Genomic DNA, 19,050 nt, shown 5'->3' with positions numbered 1-19,050 from the left:
GACTATACCATGGACACTCCATACCGACTATACCATGGACACTCATATACCAACTGGACCATGGACACTCCATACCAACTGGACCATGGACACTACCATAACCAACTGGACCACTGGACATGGACACTCCATACCAACTGGACCATGGACACTCCATACCAACTGGACCATGGACACTCCATACCAACTGGACCATGGACACTCCATACCAACTGGACCATGGACACATACCACTACCATGGACACTCCATACCAACTATACCATGGACACTATAACAACTGGACCATGGACACTCCATACCAACTGGACCATGGACACTCCATACCAACTGGACCATGGACCATACCATGGACATAATGACCATGGACATCATACCAGACCATGGACACTCATACCAACTGGACCATGGACACTCCATACCAACTGGACCATGGACACTTCATACCAACTGGACCATGGACACTCCATACCAACTGGACCATGGACACTCCATACCAACTGGACCATGGACACTTCATACCAACTGGACCATGGACACTTCATACAAACTGGACCATGGACACTTCATACCAACTGGACCATGGACGCTCTATACCAACTGGACCATGGACACTCCTTTACTAGACCGAATAATCTCTAAAATGAGCTTTTCTTTTTGTTGTCGTTATTGATACGCTCATTTTAGCGTATATATAAACGACAACAAAAACAAAAGGAGCTCATTTTAAGATTATTCGGTCTAACTTCTTTACATGCTTTATCCCTTTATGATATAGTGGTACGATATCTTTTTTGAGCCTTACAGCTCAGATCCTCATGCGTTTACAACACCATATCCATTTACCATACCACATTGGTGGAGATTTGATAGTTTCTGATACCCAGTCATGTGTGGGAGGAATGTAGCTCGCTGAGGGGTTTGGTTTCCATCGTCTTCTTAGACAATACATGTTAATTCTATATCATGTTACCGTGTTTGTTTATGTGCCTTGGTAAAGGGGCAGAATGCCTTGAAAATTTAATAATCTATGTTATGTACATGGTTAGGATCACTTCCATATCCCATATTTAATATTTGAAGTAATTTGTATCTTAGACATACATTTTTAAGGATCCTGTGTTACCCCGGAACCGTTAATATCATTTCTTTGACTCTGGTCTTGTTACTTCTACTACATTCAGATGTATTGGAGTAACTTCCCTTTGCTTCACTCCCATCAGAATATATATAGCTGTAGGTAAACTCTGGTGGTTTCAAATGTCTTAATGTCCATATTTTGTTTCCGTAGCAATATGTCGCTACTGTTCGATCGTCTGTCAACACACCAAGAGTAAGAAATAACAATTAAAAAATTCTTTGCTTTAATAATAAATTCACTGAGTTTACAAAATCATGATGGGGTTAGCATGCACACATAACATCAATATATATCTACAACTATATCTATATTATAAAACATCTTACAAATCGCTGCAACAATCCCTAAACAGAAAATACAAATATCTATTTATAGTGTTTTACTGTTCTGTAATAGCCAAACAAACAACAAAAGACAATTCTCACACGAAGTGTTCATAAGACATTCCCAATTTATAGTGTTTCAATTATCAAATACGTGCATTTTTCCATTTATAGATATCAATTATTGCATTTTATTTGTACAATCAGCAATATTTATTTCTCCAAAATGTATGCCTTTGACCAAATTCTCCTAAGAATTACCTTTCCCATCATAATCTATGTTTTGAGTATATTGTTTGGTGCAGAAATTAAATTATTTATGTCAAATTAATTGTATAAGTTTTTTTATTATATTGATGTTTGATTGATCCTAAAATATTGATAGTTGTTATCCCTTTCTTTAAATAAACTCAATATCAAAGAGGGGTTGGAGTAAGGGCAGACAACTCATGTGATAAGGGAGGCAACTCCCGTTCTCCACACAAAGCACAAATACATATCTCTCCATTTAACTGTGAACATTTCTGTTTCTGCTATCACTTGTAAAAGAAACTAAATGCGGCTACACTCAATAAAATTACTCTCGCATCAAATAAAAAACAAACTCATATTAAACACACCAAATCGGTGATAAGGGAATGGATATGGAGGCCATTAGGCTTGGAAAATGGGTGGATATATAATTACATAATATATTCATGAATACATTCTACAAATACCAGCTACACATTTTCTTCCCCCTTGAACATGAAACTGGCACGATTTACACAATATGACCTTTAATGTTGGTAATTAATGATTTCATTTCAGAATATTACAGTTCAGTGCCAGTTGGAAAGGAGAAATAACCTACAAAAACTCATTCCTATCTATTTCCGCAATTATACTTGATACTGCAGCCCTGTGAAGGGGTAATTTTTTCCTTAAAATTAATCCATAAATGATCTTTTGTGGTGCTACTAGATTTGGATAACTTCAGCAAAATAACTGCATCCAATGACTTGATAAAATCAATTAAAAGCCATCAATGTTAACGCATACAAAATCTTGAGGTATATTTGGACAATTTTACTTGGATATCAATTTAATTTACCTTATCTGTTTCCTTTTCTGCAATGAAACAATTTTGAATATATACATGACTGTGCAAAGAAACTTAAAATGGAGGGATACATTGAAATAATAAGACTACAGACTGTACTCAGTTCAACAAATCTAACAGGCCTATAAAGGAAAAAAGAGAAAAACTCAAAAATTTCAAAATCGATTATTTCAACTTAAAAAATATTAAATACAATTTTTTTCTGTACATAACACCCCTTGGTAAACATTGCCACCAAGAACAATATCATTAACACCAGTTAACAAGGGTAGCAACTACAAGTTTGTCAATTAACATAATTATCTCCCTTGTTCACTATATGAATTATATACAAAACCATAATTATAAAAACCTAACAAACACATAAACAATATCTAAATAACCAACAAAAGAGACAATACGTCATCCATGTAACAATTAATGTTATGTATATGAACACATTATTTATATATTCATTTATTTTTTCATTATATAAAAGCACATTGAAATAACATTCATGTACCATAATATACTTATTGTTCATGTTTTAATACATGTACATATTTACATATCATGTTCAAATACTCAATTAATTTTATGATGAGTAGAGTTCATAATTATTGATGTTTGAAAATTTGACAAAAATCTATTACATTTATTACAGACCTTTCAGTAGATCAAACAGATTTCACAATGGTCTAGTCTACATTTACCATTCCACCTTAATTCCAACATAATATCAATGTAAACTTATTTTTATTTGAATTATTAAAACACTGTTGAAGTACTTTGAGATAAATGTATAACATACATATGTACATTTTATAATACAACAAAGAACTTCAGTCTGTCCATTGCACTTTCACCACCATTTCTATGACTTCCATACATTGGTCAGATTCCCCATGATGACTTTTCCCCAATTAACGTCCTTCCTATAGGTTAAAGAGTATGTACAATGCATTTCTCATGTATCCATGGACCTGATTTCAATACAGAATTCATGTCTGTAAAATTTCATTCAATCTTCGAATTTCCCTCAATTGTCTAACCTGATCTTCTGAGTCAGTAATAAGAAAGATGGATAATGTTCTAGGTCTCTGCCTTATAATGTTACTCAAACTCTCAGCATGGTATCCTCAACTCATTGTAACACATTCATATAAATATACATATCTTATTTTGCTTATTTCAAAAGAAATGTAAGCAAAAACTTTCCAAGATGAGTTGATTTATTTGGTAATGAGATTTAAAGATGACAATCAAACTGAAGTTATAATACTTTTATACAATGTTTCAAATATGACGAATGAACAATATCATATTATTCAATATATATATAATGACCCAAATGGAGCTCTTTACCATCAAATCTTCATATGTCCCAGTTTCACATACATGTATCGATAAAAAATGAAATGATAGTTAGTTGATGGAACTATGATAGCAGTAGTAGGGTTGACAGTCGATATGTATGTAGAAAACGGTGAATGGTCTATTCTATCAAAATGATACAACCTTAAAACAGAGAGAAGCTGCTCTTCTAAATCCAGAACTACATGTTGTTGTGGATTTTCCTAACGTTATACAAATATCTCTTGACAATAATATACTTTTTCTACAGCATTAAAGAGAAAATCTACGCTCTAATACTCTTTAAGAAGAGAAAATGAGATGAAACTGTCCCATGGATTTTAAGCTCTTAACCCTCCAAGTTGTTCATATCCTTTGGCTCATTCAAATCTACAATATAAATTGAAGATAGCAAACATTTAGAATTTAACTGTAGTTAAATAACTTTACATTCTTGAATAATATTAAAGATAAGGCATATGCATGTACTATGAATTTCTATTGATATATGGAATTTAAAATATATAGTATTCTTGTAACTTAGTATTTAAAAAGTAAGTATTTAAATTTTCCAGAATGATTAACCTAGCTAGTATTGAAAATTTTTTGAAAATGATAATTATCTGTATAACTGCATTATCTTATATGTATTCTTCAATGAACAACTTTACACGACAATGATGTTGAGTTGCCCCCTTCATATGCTAAAACTATTGCGTAGAAAATGTTCCAAGGGTGAAAAAGTAGGAGGAAAATTATTCAAAACAATAATGTCCACTGAATTCATAGACCGAGTTATTTCCCTTTTAATCAGATGAAGGAGACAACTTCTCGATATGCAGTTTTATTTTAATTCTGCAAAATTACAGTAAATATAATAGCAGTAGAAATACAGGGAACAAATATTTGCAAAGAAGTATTTTTTCGTTCTCGAATAAAACATTTTTTTCGAAGTTTATACTTTGTAAAATGAACTAACATGCAGAATTAAAATAAGAAAGAATGATTAAAGATGGAAAGATGACTGATGAGAAAAATGACAGAATTTACAAGCCAAATGTGAAGAAGAGTTGGTCACAAAAGTTTGAACGTGTAAAACTAACATCTAAGTGTTAACAACAATTTTCTGATGCTCAATGTTTCTTAAGACAAAATTAATCTTTAACATTATTTAATGGAATCCTTGATTATTGAATGAATTTGGTTCCATTGCAAATTTGTTTTCAGAAAGATTTCCTTTTAAAAATAATATTTTCCAGATCATGTGAAATTTATAATATTTTGCAATGAAAAAAATGCATCAAGAAATTCATTGTTGTTATGTGGTTGATAGGGAGGTATCAAAAGTTTGGAAAGTGAAAGAATGGGGCGACTTAGAGGATGAAAATACAAAGAGAAAGAAAAAATCATAATGTGGCCCGATGAAGATCAAACTGTTTAGTCAATTCTATAATACTGATTCAGCAATCTCTCATGACCAAAATAACTATTGCGTACATCATACGCACATCATAGCAGAATAATACCTTCATTTTCACGAATGTAATAATATCAGATCTGGCTTCAGCCTTTTCACACATATTTCATAAATACTTGGATATTGCTCTTAATTTTGCACAAGACTGTATGTATTCTATTGTGCTGGCCTAAGCATTTGAGGGTGCTAACATTACCTATCTATAGCTAATTCATTCTCCCTCGATGACGATACATTATCGGGCAGATTTTGTAATGATGATGTGGTTTTGTAATCCAGTAGTTGTGTTAATGATCTAAATGTATTCCCTGGCTGTTCCACAATTCTTTGATTATTCTGTTTGCCCTCCCCTGGTACGCAAAGCTAACTGCTTCTAATTACTATACAACTGCACTGCTAGCCCTGAGGTATTCACTTCACGTAACAAAATGCTAGTTGTAAACGGTTGCAAAAATATAAAACATCAAAACTCCATGTGTGATTTTAAAACAAAAAGGCATTATACCGTGGTGTAAACGAAAAATCACAAAAATAGGCAAGATTTAGAGATATACAATAGAAAACAGAGGAATTAGGATATGGTAATAATTGAAGCAGCGAAGAAAAATAGTAAGGTGAAAACTGATGGTTGCTTACAGCACTAAAATAACACTGAATAGAATCGGGTTTTGAAGATTTTTACAAAGCAATTATTTTTACAAAATAAAGCACTTCAAAAAAATAAAGCATCTGATGAATAAAATAGCTATTTACAAATATTGAGAATAAGTATTAACTAGTGTTTTCCAATGACATCTTTGAAATTAAATGCCAGGAGATTTAAAAGTAAAACATACCTTGCATAAGATGAGGTAATCAGCCCTAATTCTACACTTATACTGACACCTGTAAAATGCCAATCAGTTTTCGTGATCAATCTGGCCAAAATGTTATTGCTTTTCTTTTGCTGAAGACCACCAATATCATTAATATAGATCTTGAATGTTTCTCTTGAATGGTCTCTTTTGCCCTGATATGTGACTGGATTGGAACAGAAGGAAATGATACACAAACAGGGTCACAAAATGTCCATCCACTGTCAAAGGAAATAGGGTCATGAATGGTTCAAAGGTCACAAATGGTTTAACCAATCCTCTGCCACAGGAAACTGAGGGTTAGGAATGGTTCAAAGGTCACAAATGGTTCAACCAATATACTTCCACAGGGAACAGGGTCAAGGAGTAGTTTAAAGGTCACAAATGGTTCAACCAATTCTGCTACAGGGGAGACAATCATGAGGAAAGAGGAAGGAAACTTTGTTCATTGTATAAACAAGTTTTTTATTAAGAATTTTTATTAAGAAAAGCTTTAAATTTGTTTAAATTATCCTTTTTATTTTCATTTAAGAAAATACTTTCAATTGGTAGCTAGTTGTATAGCTGATAAACACTGCACATTCTGTACATAACAAGTACCCAGTACTAAATCTTCCTCGGTTGCTCCTGACTATTTGACTTTCCAGGTAGAATATGATATAGAAGTGTGCTTGATAAACCACAACAAAACGTTAGTCTGAGATCAATTGGGGTAATGAGTTCTATAATACTGAAAGTGTAACTTGGTTAAAACACTATTAGACAACAAATCTGTTATAAATATGGTTGAAAAATTCAAAAATGGATTTTCAAGCAAACTTAAAGGATGAGCAACACAAAAGAAGTAATGGATTTCCGTAGTTTGTAAACATAAATGTAAAATCTAGCGTAAACACTGGTGTTATACCAGATAGCAACCATTAGTTTTCATTATGTACATCTTCCAACGTCTACTGTGAATGCAAGAACTGTATAACCAAACTAGAGCAAATTTAAACAAAAAGCTGGAGGAAATGTTGTACATCAATGTTTGCATAGTACATCTATCCAACCACAGAGGGTACGTGATTTAACAGAAAGTCTACACAGTAATTTTATCACAACTTTGAATATTAAGCATTGACAGTGATATTAGTGCTTGGTGACACAATATTTTGCATACTTATGTAATGAACCTATTCTTTCTCCAACAAAAAATATTGCCTTTCAATATACATTATACTATTAAACTCTTCACAATAGGTTTTTATTTCAACCTTTTTTTTAAACATTATATGGTTTGTTGTAGTTTCATCATTTCTAGATAAGGAGTGCTAAAGCAGTATGCAATTCTTTAAGCAATGTATTTCTGAACTTAACATTATTGCTGAATTTGAAATGACGATACCACCCGAGTGTCATCATTCTGTTTGTTCATTAATGTTTGAATGGCTAGTCACTAAATTTACTGTGCAATGTCGAGTGTCAAAATGTTAAAATGTGAACTAAAGAGATTTCTTAGTGAAATGGAAACGACATGAAGCACAAGTTGATTCAGTAAAAGCCTGCATTCACAGTAGAGCAAAATAAAGTCACTAAAACTTAAATGTCTAAAAATAGCTTAGCAGAATCAGTCATCAGCATAGGGTATACTTTCTTGTCGACCGAGCCAGGGGCGGGTCGACTTTTCCTCTACCTCTGGGGAGCTTGCAAGAACAGGCTTTTTGGACACGCCCCCTTTCTGAGCGTTTTGCAACGACTGAAGACTTATAACAGAGGGCCGGCTACGCTTATCATAGCTGTCGAAGTGTGTAGAATCTAAGTCCATTTGGAAAGCATTTACAACACGTATCTGAAAACAGAAAAAAATACACAACAATTAAACACAACAACAACAGGACAAAGACAGTTGACTGGACTAGAGGTAGCAAGCCTTGGGGTCAATACACCTACAAAGGTGTTACACAGGTCTAAATGGCCATCATATTTACATTTTACATCAGACTTGTATTATATTATGGTTGATCAATAAACACAGCTTGTTCAAGGTGATATTTTATTATTGTTACCATGTCATAAATTAACAGGGATGATAATGCTATCAACATTTCAAATATTATTCATGCAAACTTTCCTGGAGGTTGTCAAATGATAAAAAAAAGTTGCTAATGAACGTGCAAACTTCATAAAAGAAATAAATAAATAACTTAAAATTAAGCATGTTGCAAAAACTAAATTTGAAAACTTGGTTGCAATTTTGGGAAAAACAAGCTCATGCTTCATGCTAAAGAAGACTGTGCTGCGGTAATTTACATAGCTGAATTCCAAACATCTGGAAACTTGTCATCAAATTATTCGACCTTGAAGATCTTGTTCAGATAGTCAACCTGGTTTTGGCATATCCGACAAGATATAAATACTAATTTATGTATCATTTCTAGTTTTGGTACATCCAACAAAATACCAATAATAGTTACATATGTATAATATCACATCAAGAAATCACTTCAGATCAACTCAATATCATCGAGTTTGGATTCTTTGTCTTATATCCTGTCAATCAAAATGTGTTGTGGGGGTTGTAATCGTGCACAGGTATAAAAAAGTTGCATTTTGTGAATAAAAGCAAACATGACATGAAGGTAGTGAGTGTTTCAGATGAACAGGACTTTCCACAGATTGACTTACTTAACATTAATGCACTGGATGGGGGATAAAAACAATCGGGGGGCAAGTTTTACACACAAATATCATGTGCCTCAACGTTTAGGGGACTAGCAGTGAATACGATACCTATAACACATGGACAGATGGGGTCAAAGTTCACAATGATTGCAAGATTCAAATCCATCAATAGGATAGTCAATTAAGAAAAAAAATGGGACAGGACCATTTTCTTAAAAAAAAAAAAAAAGAATAATAATCATAATCATAAAAGGGTGAAATACCAACTTGACATTTACATAACTCCAAGATGCACCATGTTGAATTGTCTACCTTTGTTGGAATTCTTCTATGCTGGAAAGACCATCTGATAATGTCATCAATTTTTGTGAAATTATAATGAATTAAAGTTGGTCTCCAATAGGTGGGGTAGCTGTGAAACATCTTAGTTAAAATGTGAATGATACAAAATATTAAGACAAATGAACATAATACGCTAACGGTTGACACCAAATGGCTATTTATATGAAGTTTATTCATTACATCAGCAGTTTTCTAAATGTTGGAAATATGTTGCCTTCCAGAAGAGTTCATTGTGTACCTATATAGAAATGGGCGTAACTTTGGAAATATTTTATCATCTCAGAAATAAATTTATCAATGATATATTCATGCATTTCCAAAATATCAACAATATATACAAAACTTTAACTTAAAAACCACATGCACATATCACATCTGTTCATGTAATATATTGATATTCAATTAAATTTTCAAAAATTACAAAAATATACATTTCCTTCCACAGTTAATATTTCGGATATGCATGAAATGCGGTTATGCTGTTAATTTGATGACTGTCTTATAAATTCCTTGAAAATCCAACAAAACAAATCTTCCTTCTTCAGTTTGCTGAAAACAATTAAGTACAAAATGCAGGAGGATTTTATACATAACATTCATCATTGCATTGTGGAAATCTAGAAACCAAAAAGCTATCGAAATTTGAAAAAAAATACAGGCATTTTAACAAACACTCTGAAATCAAAAATGTCATTTCATCAGTAATTATCTAATTTTCATCATATCTATTTATATTTCTGCAATATAACTCTGCTTCACAGTTGTATATCTCAGGAGCTTTGAGGAATTATTTTGAAATTTCCAATTTGCAGTTCTGAAGTTAGTTATATAAAAAGAAAATTCAACTCTGATAATTTGGTTGACATAAGATTTTATTTCAGATTAAAAGCCCATTAAGTGTTTCAGTATCTGTCATATACAGTACAAGCTATGTATCATTGGGGCCCACACAGTACAGATGTATATACACAAACAAGGTACGGGAAGAGCTGGGTTACTACCTAGTACGTCAATTCTGTCAAACAACTGTATACTTCTCACTATTTCATAGCTTTTTTTTCTTCTTTCAATAGCATCATTCTTTCAATGACAAATATGAAAATCTATTTTTCTTTTCAATTTTAAATTTCAACTTACCCAACATATCTTTTTTTTCAATAATCTATCTATATTCAATTCATTACCTTCATTTTCCTATAATCTGTTTACATGAAACAAAAAATCAAAAAGAAGAAAACATGTATTTTTATCAATCCAGGAAATTTCTAAAAAGATATTTATAGCTTTAATTATAGCATTGCAAGATATCTCAAAAACATCCTTGAAAGAGTTAGAAAATATACAATACTGTTATCTAGAATTTCGACTATCTTATTCACATATAGGGGTTAACTCCAAGAGAGATATACTGTAGTTATAGATAGCAGTAACTGGTACCAACATTAGTTTTAAAATTTCCTAACAATTTATCCTACAGTTTATACTCTAAAACATTCATTGACATGATCTACTATTCTAAAAATCAACTAACTTAAGTACAATACAAACAAATCATTGGCCAAGTATCACCCACATTTTGTAGTGTTAAAAGTCAGAATAAAAAAGTTAACATTCACAATTTATATATTACAATCAATGTATGGTTTTAACCTGGATATAAACAAGCCTAATGACGAAATAGCTCTCTTTCCCGCACCATATATTTCCCTTGCATTCAAAGAAATTATTTTATCACAAGCTTAAACTACAAAATAAAACCTGGCCCTTGTTCATTCCAAGCTTGAACTGTTCAATAGATAATTTCATTGTTTTATCCAGTTTTGTAGCACCCATACTTCATCAACAAGCGAAGAACCAGAGAACATTGAGGCAAATTGGTTATTACATAAGTTTTGTATGAGTAATAGGTGAACTGTTAAACTGGTGAATTTATCATACTCATGTTATATATATATGTATAAACTTTTGAAATTATCAAGATGCTTTTATTTTAACCCTAAATAAAAACCCAGTGCTAAAGGAAAGATATACCAAGTCACATTATTGTGTTTATTTTAATGGTCCAGAAGAAGAAAAAAATTTCAAATTCAAAATATTAATTTCTTTTTTAATGACTATTCAAATAGGGAATTCTATACTATGCATTACATTTTGTGGATTTAATGTTTATTTCTTAAAATAACAGTCAAAATAGTAGTAAAATAATCTACGGTAAACTGAAAACTTCAGGAGGGGTATTATATCTACTAACTAAAATATTCAAATATATTCATAGAAATTCAACTATGTACAAATGTAGGTTATCAACATTACATTATGCTTTTTTACAAATAAATATATAACAAGTATATCACACCTGACATACACACTCTATCTCCCCTGGGTATTTACATAGAAACACACACTAACACTGTCACACCTTGGAGCAGAACTCCGTCCTATATAAACATAGAGGTATGAAAAACTAGGTCAATCGGTCAAGGTCAATGGTTCCCATGGATACCATTACCTAGAAACAATTAACATGTCAACAATGAAGATAAACATACAGTCAAAATTGTCATAAAAAACTGTAAAAATTCATTCATACAAAATTTGTGCTCTAAATTTCTTACAAATGATTTCTACATGTCAGTTACAATAGCTATCATTATCATAATACCTGATAGGATTTTAAAATGAGTAATTAAAGGTAAATCTCTGGTGCCTGTATAACCTAAACATTTCAGCTAAATCTTGGGAACCAAAAACATTGTTCCAGAAGTATAACTATCAAACTGAAAAATTAATTGAAGATATTTCAACCTGGTAACTACAGAGTATAGAAAATGTATATGATAATTATAGGTAAAAAAACCTTAAACTGATAACTACTGGTGTATTATCTAAACCTAAGAATAACAGGTAAATTATTATAATCTGGCTATGTTATTACAGGTAGAAATTTGTATCTCGGAAATATCAGGTAAATATCTCTACCTGATAATTACAGGTGTTTACCCTAACCAGCTTCAGATTATTCTCTTTCCTGGTCAGAGAAATTAGAGCACTAAACAAAAATAAATTACAAATGCTGTAGCTGCTGTTAACATGCACTACAGCCATCTCTGACTTATTGCTATCGTTAATCGTATACGTACATCAGTCTTAGGTTTCTCCAAACATTCTTCACTTTCTGGTTATCAACACTTCTAACTAGTAGATAATTGTAAAAATAGAAATTGTGAAGTCAGCCAGTCCGTCGTTACCGTCAAAAACGTAATTCAAATCTGATAGCTAAATGCAACAGAACTGATAGAAGTATAAGTAAAGTATAATAATTTCTTAGAATGCTCACAACACATTGGAATATTCAGTATAACAGTTCTCAAACTCCCTTGGGCAATGTGGAGATTAATAAGCTAAAATGACTATCTTCAGACAAAAAGTTGAAGGGTACTTTACTGTGGAGACTTTAGTAATAAGTTATTTTAAGTACTTTCTGTTAGATGCCAATTTTCATAAAGGGAGTTTTAGATCTTACAAATTTTAGAGGAAAAAAGGATTTGAAGATTAACTTCTCTAGGTAGTGACATACCAATAAAATGAATTCCTATGAGTGAAATACCACAGAAATATTTCATTTTCACAAAAAAAGGTAAAAATGGACTTACCCCCAATCCTTTTGTTCCAGATATTGTCTTTACAAAAGAAACCTTAGATCATATGAGAATCCAACCAAAATAGTTCTGAAAACTTGTTCCATCTGAAATTGGACTTCCTCGTACAAAGAAGCTTTAGGACAAATAACTATGTAGCGATCGCTTTTAATATTTTTGTACACAATCAATAGTTACTTGCTCCGTACATGTTTGATCAGGGACGCCTATTACACAGCTGTCCATGGGAATTTCCTATTAATGATTTACTTGAATGCCACACTCCATCTTTTGTCATTTTCAATTTCAAAACAAAACAAAACTTTTGCAAACTAAAATGATATGAAAATATATAAACATACTATAAACATAACTACCAAAATAATTGATTGCATAAATAATCATAAAAATTAATGATGAGCCTGTAGTTACTGAATTTGTTCAATATTCATCATTCTCACTCCCTTAGTCTGACAAGAAGACTTCTATGCCCTGTATCTGACCTATTAAACAGTTTGCCAACATTTAGTTCCTATTACTTTGAAATATATATTCTAAATTTAAATATTACAGAGTTATATGCCCTTGAAGGTAGATATTGACTGTGACGCCAGGTGTAATGTCATACTATTCAGAGAAAATGACATGAGCTTCACTCACATAATAATACGAGTTTCGCTCACATAATGATAACGTCAATGAATGCCTGCCCACAAGGGCGGTACTCTGCAATATGCGAAGACGGAATACTTGTACTGATAGTACAACTAATGCCCCTTTCATCTACATACACGCCTATGATATATTCCACTTTCCTAACCCCCTTATAACGTGCAAACACCTCCCTTAACCCTCTGACCCCTACAATTACTCTGTTATGACATGTATGCTATTCCCAAACCATCTACGATCCCTAGATATTCTCTTATAACATATAATCCACTCGCGATACCCTCTAACATGTATTATTAGTTTGACTATTAACTCAGCATATTCTCTTATGACCAATCACCCACACACCAAACTGTCTGACAAGTATTGTTAGTTTGAACTCGCTCTAATGACCTATAGCTTTCTCCCTCTACACCTAAGACTTTTATCGTTATATTCAATCTACGTGTAATAGGCATAACCTCCAAATTACTAACCAAAGCTGACTACCCAAGACAAATTGCCTTTCAAGAGGCATGTCAGCGATGGACCTACACAATCTTTGGTTTTAATCTTAAAAAAAAATTTTAAAAAATGTATATATATATGAAATCAGTTTAAGGACTATATCTACTTGTTATTACTTTCTCAGGACTCTAGAAATAAGTATTGATATTGTACTCAACATAAAAGTATTATTAACAGAAGTGTATAAAACTAAAACAACATTTGTTTTCAAAAGATATGTACATCAAACTAAATAGAACACACCAATTACAACATCGCATGTGGACAAGCAGTTGAAGCAAACCTGAGGGGAACGATACCAGGTCAATTAGTCACAGTCGACGCGTTTTATGGTTACATAGTGTTCTAAGGGAGATAACTGTCACTTGGGATTGTTCAAGGTACGCTATTTACAAAGTCATGATAATCGTGGCTGAACATAATTTGGGGGATAAATGCAATACACAAATATTCATATAGGATGTATACATAGCTGACTAAATTTGATGGGGAAAGATACAAGATCACGTATATTGACAGCAATAGACTGTAGGTTAAACAAAACTTCAGCAACTCGTTCTGTTTAAAACCTCCTATATACAATACTTTCTGGATTGTGCAAAAAGTTTTATATGATTAAAATATGAAGAGGAAATTTTGCATTTAGAATCAGACCTATTAAACAATATAAATTTGAGAGCTATTAAAAAAAAATCATGATTGATTGAAAATGCTGAAATAAAATTTCCCCAGAAAAAATAGGAAATGAAATTTTTGAAATAGGTGAAAAAAAGAACAGCGAAATATTTTCTTTTTATTTATCTTGACCTTATACCATAATTTCTCAGCATAATGATATGAAATGAAAGCGGAAACACAAAAGTAGATCCGACTTAATTTGAACATGATCTGAAATATTAGCTGTGTATTCTCAGGATAAATCTAATTATTAGACTCACGACATTATTTATACACAATAAACACTTCAAATGACCACGGAAATAAAACAAGCACATTTACGAATAAAAAAAAGAATAAAAAAAAGAAAAAGGTTGCTATAGTAACAGACAAGGATATGGATGGACTGGTTTTGGAGCTGTTACCAGTGACGACTCGATGGTGGGAGATATGGTGCAGGAGGCGATAGGAGTGATCACTTTCTTCGTTTTATAAACGAAATTGTTGTTATGGCAACTATCATTAAGTGCTGACATGTAAAAACAAGAGGAGCTTCCACTTGTGGTAACAAAATAATACTACACAATATACAAAATGTTAAAACATAAATTGGATCATGATCACAACTGCGATTCTGATTGGTCTCCGTCCACGTCTGGAGAAGAAGGGTGGGATACAGGTTTACGATTCCCCTTTGTTTGCAAAGAGTGGAAACTGTGAATGGATGACATGCTATGACTGTCATAGCGTGCATCTAAGCCCATGCGGAAAGCATTGACAACACGAATCTGAAATCAAAAAATCAGAAACACAACATAAGACAACAATATATATACAGAAAATCACTCACTATATATCAACAATGAAATCACAAAAGATGGAATGTTATCACGGTAGGAGGACATCCAACCAACGATCATGTTCAGTATCCGTCACCATGACGGTAAAATCTAAACACCTGTCTCAAAAAATAAGCCTGTCCTGAAAATAGACTGGAGCCCGACATCAATGACAACAGAGTCATTTCTCCTGAACCACACGAGGAAAGCACAGATGTGACAGATACAGGTTATAGTGGAAAGGTCATAGGAAGTTCATATAAGAAAACTTAATAAAGGACCAGAATTAAAATCATATTACAGAAACACTTACGTTAGGAACTTAAAAGGAAAGAATAATATTCTGAGGGAGGAAGTGATATCGTAACCTCTTCAAATGTAATACAACAAACATCTTTAAAACTCTTAAATTTCTTCTGTATACACCTAGTTTATCTCCTAACCCCAGGGGAAGTATGCATTTAACAATGATCTTTTTGTTGTTGTTATACGGTAGTTTATTAGCCTTTTCATACGTCTTTAAATAAGTCTGCCTGCTACATGAAAAATATGATGCAACATGAGTTTGAATCATCCAATCAAAGGATTCATTCATCCATGATATATACATATTTACAGAAGAGTGGCAACAAACTGTACACCACAGGTTAAGTACACATTTGTATAATCATCAAATTATTAATTAACAAACACCAACTAATTCCAACTCGAGTAAAACAGAAAAATGTAAAAGATCTACATTCTTAAGTTTTCCTTTCTATCAACAACACATCAAGGAACCTAGTTTCATTGTCACAATATCAATTGTAGTTGAAAACATTTCAATGGCGTAGAGCGTTGGACATAAGATACTACATAGTACAGCACAGTAGCTGGTTCTAGGTGATTTGGACAGGATTGTGGACTAGAGGGAGCAAAATTTATTTTAATAAATTATTTTCATTAATTCAAGCATCAATTATGGAATTGGCTTAAAAAGTCATTTTGTCAATTTTTGTTAGGTATTTACAAAATGTTTTAAAGACCAGAGCTAACTAACAAAACACCATTCCAATGCTGGTAGCAAGGGGAGATAATTAGTCTAAGGGAGATTACTCTACACAATACATCTATTTCCCAATTTAATTCTATACAGATATGTCTTTATATGGTTTTTTGAAATTCATCAATAGAATCTCAGAATTTTCTTCTCTACAATCAAATCCTTTCATTCTAATTAATGAAAACAACAGGTAGAAAAAAAGTTTCTATATCTTTTAAACAATGAAAATTTCTTGCTCAATGAATGATCACTGGGAAGATTCCTTAAGAGCTGGGACTAAAATTAAAAAATAATTACTGCTACATGTCCTAGTTATATAGAAGTCTCTGTAATACTTTTAACATCGGAATGACTGAATGTCTTGGGAGGCGACTGTTTATGGACAGGGTTTGTTGGGGCGAGAAGAGGAGAGGGCTGCTTAGAGACCAGGGGCACATTTTCAAAGGAATGACTTTTAGTTTTGAAAGTAGCATCCAAAGGTGAGAGTGGGGATCGTGGGGAAGGAATGTCAGAAGATTTAGTCTTGATGCGAAACGATCTCTCATGGTTGTTGATCGCTTCCTCACAAATTGGGCGCGGGCCCTGATGACTTCGCGAACTACGCAAGCTGTGCAAACTGTGGAAACTGTGTATGCTACGTTTTTCTTCGAGGTCTTCCAGCGTGCTTTTAAACGCTCTCACTACTCGCAGCTGTCAAAGGAAGAAAGAGATTAAAATTTGCCTTTCAGAAAAATAACGTCAGAGGGGAAAAAATGACAAAAAGAACAGAAAACATGATGATCCATATTTTTGTAGGCTATTTGCTGGGGAAGAAGATACAATGACGACCACATGTACTGATGTGCCGTGCTAGGACAGAGATGTACACGAGTCACGCCTAACAATTACCGCAGCTACAATCAGGCTACACTATACTGGACACAGAGGACAGGGTGTACTGCTGCTTTCCGCGCGCAGAGACGTCGGGTATACAACAGCGTCACAGTACCACAGTAGCTTTGGGTGGGAGGCTCGGGCAGGGAGGGTGGGAGATGGTGTGACGCCAACAAAACACATATAGCTTGGAAAATTGAAAAGGAAAACAAAATAAGAAGAGGAAGGGAAGGAAGACGGCTATGAAGGAAAGGATTGTATCTGAGTTTACAATCGAATGGAAATACCAAGAAACTAAACTACCACCTATATATATATACAGGGTCGCACGGAACACTACTTTAAAACCAGTCAAATAAAAATCACTAAAACAACAACCTACAAATCAATGGGTTAGTATACACACGTATTCTGAATACATAATATATATACATGTATATAGCAACATCAAAACACAAACGTACAGTATCATCATTTCACCCAAAAGAAACAAATACTTAATGGATGCATAGGGCATATCATTTTTGTATACTACTCTAAATGCAAAATGTTATAGAAACTAAAAAATTCAAAACAAAACTTTCTTCTATCTACATTTTTAATATATAAGTTCAAAATTCTAGTTAGAAGAAAATAAGGCAAACCATTCCGTTAAAATTAGTACTGTTGAAATAACCGTATTAGACTCACACGGATGCATATGTTTATGGAAAATTAAACTTCAACATATTATTTTGTTAATTTCAAATGAGACAAAGTAGTCACTGCATGGGTAATTGTTTTGAAATACTTCAAGTCTTAATTTTACATATGATAAATTTCTGTAAACCTTCATTTTTGATATTTTATATCTGAATATTGTAATGGCTATATTCCTAAAACCATTCCAGCAAATTAATTTACAAATAGCATATAACTATGTCGTTATTGGAAGCTTTCTTGGTAGTGTTTTTCATTGAACATAAAAAGAAAGAAGTGAAATTGGCTTCAATTTGGGTGAAAATAAAATATGAACAAAGGATTTGCTGCAGCAACTGTGTGTCTCTGGTGTATAGCTTTGACTTAGAGAATGTTGACAAGCAGACAGACTTACCTGCTGTTGTAATCGAGTGAGTCCGCGGACCCATAGGATTTGGCCTCGTCGTCCACCAACATCCATTTCCTGAGCATTGCTTTCAGGACCATCCGATAAGTCGTGGCGGTCCGGAACGGGAGGATGCGAGCCCCAGCTAAACAGGTTTTTGGGCAGCTTATGAGTTGGAACTGTGGTTATTATCTGTGCAAGAGAAAATAATAAATATATAATCTAAACATTATCCTTAATATCAAAGATTTTATTAGTTTTCAGTTTGACCAAGTATTAAAGTTTATGCTTTTGTTTTATACCCTGTATAGCAGTAATGTCCAAATTTCTATCAATTTCTAAATATAGTAACAATGACCTATTTTTGCCTGTACAACATTGATTAACAAATCTGTACTAAACTGGTATTGATGATGATGTGTGCAAATTTCAGAAACTAGGTTTGTTTTAGTATATAGAACTAAAACAACACAATTTGTGTTAAAAATATCACACAATTTTCAT

The 19,050-nt window shown here is 32.8% G+C and overlaps 1 protein-coding gene across 10 annotated transcripts in view; it reads right to left on the bottom strand.

Annotated features, from left to right (window-relative positions):
- Window positions 1-1,343: 1,343 nt before the first annotated feature.
- LOC138336806 (plasma membrane calcium-transporting ATPase 2-like) overlaps window positions 1,344-19,050 on the bottom strand; it is a 135,770-nt gene continuing 118,063 nt past the window's right edge. For 8 of the 10 annotated variants that reach the window (XM_069286393.1, XM_069286387.1, XM_069286394.1 and 5 more), the window contains 3 exons: window positions 18,556-18,738; window positions 7,861-8,059; window positions 1,344-4,287 (listed from right to left, as the gene is read on the bottom strand). In XM_069286393.1, the coding sequence (XP_069142494.1) occupies window positions 4,247-4,287; window positions 7,861-8,059; window positions 18,556-18,738 (423 nt within the window). In that variant the 3' untranslated portion in view covers window positions 1,344-4,246. Of the gene's footprint in view, window positions 4,288-7,860; window positions 8,060-10,088; window positions 15,497-18,555; window positions 18,739-19,050 lie in introns of those variants that run through there. The other 2 variants (XM_069286397.1, XM_069286396.1) reach the window with 2 other exon arrangements.

This window comes from Argopecten irradians, chromosome 12, assembly GCF_041381155.1.
Source record: "Argopecten irradians isolate NY chromosome 12, Ai_NY, whole genome shotgun sequence".
NCBI lineage: Eukaryota > Metazoa > Mollusca > Bivalvia > Pectinida > Pectinidae > Argopecten > Argopecten irradians.
The sequence above is the reverse complement of the archived record's forward strand: the minus strand, read 5'-3'. Positions and strand labels throughout refer to the sequence as shown.